The sequence below is a fragment of the Amaranthus tricolor genome, chromosome 13 (genome assembly GCF_026212465.1).
Source record: "Amaranthus tricolor cultivar Red isolate AtriRed21 chromosome 13, ASM2621246v1, whole genome shotgun sequence".
NCBI lineage: Eukaryota > Viridiplantae > Streptophyta > Magnoliopsida > Caryophyllales > Amaranthaceae > Amaranthus > Amaranthus tricolor.
In genome coordinates, this window is record NC_080059.1 from 15,090,158 (window position 1) to 15,093,004 (window position 2,847).

Sequence of the window (2,847 nt, forward strand, 5' to 3'; positions counted from 1 at the left end):
TTTTTTTCTTAATTCAAGTTATATTTTTTAAATTTAACTATAATACATGGATTTTTTATATGAGTCTAAGTTAGATTTATTATTTTGGATGTATAAGAATTAGGGTTAGATTATTTGGAGATGATTTGTATGTTCTTGCCAATTCTTTGCTAATTGTTGTTGTGTTATAAGAGTTGTTATAGTTGTAGTAAATGTCGATTAGTATATACTTGTCACTGCCATTGCCAATCAATAACTAACAGTTAATTAATTTTTTAAAATATTTTTTTCAAGTTTTTACAAAGGCGGCATGAACAATTACTAGACATATATATTTGAATATCTAATAAGGAGAAATATATTCAAGTTTATTAATTTCAATTTCAATGATTAAAAAAATTCAATAACAAAATATATACTTTATGTCTTTGTAAGTTTGCTAATACAATGTTGTTTGTTTGCCTAGGTAATAAATCATTGTTCACAATTTGAGAGGGACGAAAGCACGATCATAGTTTATGTATTGACAGCACCACATGTCTTCCTAACTTCACCTTGATAACCAGTAAGAACCCCAAGTTTGATCATCTTAGACATAGACACACTAAAATCTTGAGCAAAAGTTGATCTCTTAGTTTTAATTTGTTGGTAGATATAGCTCTTAGTCGCACGATTAGTCAAAAGGGCTGCATCAGAATGGAATAGCCCTTTATTTTGGCTTACCATAACGTAGTAATTTTCATCAAAAACTCTTGGTGTAATCCTATCCAATGGAACAACTGATTGGGTGTCATTTGGATTTGGCGTGCATTTAGTCTTTAAGAATGCAGCATAACTAGGAGATAATGAAGGGTCTGTGTCTCCTCGTCCCGAGAAGTTGTATAGTCGGCTCTGAAAGACGAAGCAGTGACCTTGTCCAATGGTGTGCGAACCTACACGACCGTAATGAAAATTTTATCATTGTTGACTTTCAAATATAATATGAATGTCGCATTATTGAAATTGAAATTTACCTAATAAGACTACCAAATCCTTTGTAGTTAGACCCAATGATGCAAAGTTTTGTTTAAGACTTGAGAAGTTGAAAAATGGAGATGGTAAAAGAGTATCTGCATCTGAAGCCAATGAGATTTTTCCATCCTTTCTACCAAGAGGAACTTCCCAAAAAGGTCCATTTATCTGTAACATGTAATTAAATAACGATTGTTCATTAATAACGCATGTTGATTAAGACGACATATTCACATACCATCATGCATGAAATGCTTTATACCGTTCGGATGGCATCTCGAGAAGATAAAGCTAATATATCAGCACAAGAAACAACACCAGGACATTGTTTTTCTAGAGCAGATTTAATAGCATTAACGACTTCGTACCCCCTGAGTGTCACGTTGGGAAGAGCAGTCTTCTCCGTTCGGTTGTTGGACTCCGTTGGATCTATTAATACAGAACCATCACACCCCTAAAAAAATTAAACCATTGTAAATTTAGAGTATGTCAGAAATGTGTTAAAGTACATAAACCTAAAAGTGATATAAGAATATATTATATTATACAGTAAATTTGTTGTTTTCTTCTTGCTTTTAATGTTGTCTCTAAATTATGAAAACTACTGGAGAACACTTAAAATAACATAGGTACTTACACATGTATTAATTACAAATCTCAATTTATAGTATCCTTTAACTTTTAGATGAAGCCTTCAATTTGATCAAGCTATATTATTGTTATTATTATATAATTATATCAGACTAAATCTCTTAAATTAATTTTTAAAATACGAAATTCAATGCCACATTCAAATTCATAATCCGGATTTATTACTCCAGATTTTATGGTCATATACTCATATACGCACCAATGTATTTCATCTTTATAAACGAGGGTTTTATCAAAAAGCAAAATATGGCAAACTAAAAAAGAAAAGTTTAGAAGCAATCATATTTATACGTGTGTTTAATCATTTACCTCGGCTATAGGAGCATAAATGAAAGACACTTAGTGTGATTTAAGTAATATTAGAAGTAAAATATTATCTTAGTAAATAATGAAGAAAGTATTATATAGTAGAGGGAATAATAATAATAATAATAATAATAATAATAATAATAATAATAATAAACATACATACCCTAACAAAACAGTCATGAAAGACCATTCTAAGCAAACCGGGAGCAAAGCCGGGAATATTCGAAATATATTGCTCAGTAATCCTTTTAGCAATGTCCTCGACACCAGGGCACGAGTACTTGTAATAATCTAAAGACAATTCTTGAGCGTTCACCATGGCAAGCAACAAAAAGAAGGAGAACAACTTTTGAAATATCTTAGTTGTCATTGTAAAAGTTATTGTAATTTGTGAGTAGAAATGTAATGTAATGAAGTGTTGTAATTTGTGAGTAGAATGTTTGTGCTTTTATAGTTGAAGTATGGGAATAGTCCGCATGAAAAGTTCTTCAAACAATGTAAGTATTATTTTAAATTGGCAAAGTCTGATAGATTATGAATCAATAATTAGTTTTGAAGGGATGATAGTCAACTCATGTGGGCTTGCTAGATGGTAATGACAATGAATTTTACTATAAGTAGAAAGTCAACGCTTTATGGTTTATTGTTGAATCATTCTTATTTGTGCGGAAATTCCATATACTCCTTCAATGTCAATGCAAATGGTATATGTAAGAAACTCATACTTGAATGTACTCACTTTCCATTCCTTCAATTTGTTACAATCATTTGTCATCTTATTTCATTTATTTTTTGTTATAATTTGTTATAATCACTTTCATTTTTCAAATTATTATTTAATAAATTAATATATTTATTCCTTGTGAGAACAATTTTAAAGAATTAAGGGAGTATTAA

General features: G+C 30.0%; 1 protein-coding gene across 1 annotated transcript; it reads right to left on the reverse strand.

The window, feature by feature from the left end:
• Positions 1-298: 298 nt before the first annotated feature.
• Positions 299-2,390, reverse strand: LOC130798154 (peroxidase 27-like). Its single transcript, XM_057661037.1, has 4 exons — positions 2,114-2,390; positions 1,253-1,444; positions 993-1,158; positions 299-911 (listed from the first exon to the last, which is right to left on the reverse strand). Exons 1-4 carry the CDS (start codon positions 2,318-2,320, stop codon positions 496-498), a joined length of 981 nt encoding a protein of 326 aa, XP_057517020.1. The 5' UTR covers positions 2,321-2,390; the 3' UTR covers positions 299-495.
• Between the last annotated feature and the right edge of the window lie 457 nt (positions 2,391-2,847).

What these genes read in the sequence shown, in the direction of transcription:
- LOC130798154 (XM_057661037.1), bottom strand. Translation starts at nt 2,320, where the DNA reads ATGACAACTAAGATATTTCAAAAGTTGTTCTCCTTCTTTTTGTTGCTT. An exon ending in TTCATGACTGTTTTGTTAGG is followed by an intron (nt 1,445 to 2,113) that starts GTATGTATGTTT and finishes TAATTTTTTTAG; the next exon opens with GGGTGTGATGGTTCTGTATT. An exon ending in CTCGAGATGCCATCCGAACG is followed by an intron (nt 1,159 to 1,252) that starts GTATAAAGCATT and finishes TACATGTTACAG; the next exon opens with ATAAATGGACCTTTTTGGGA.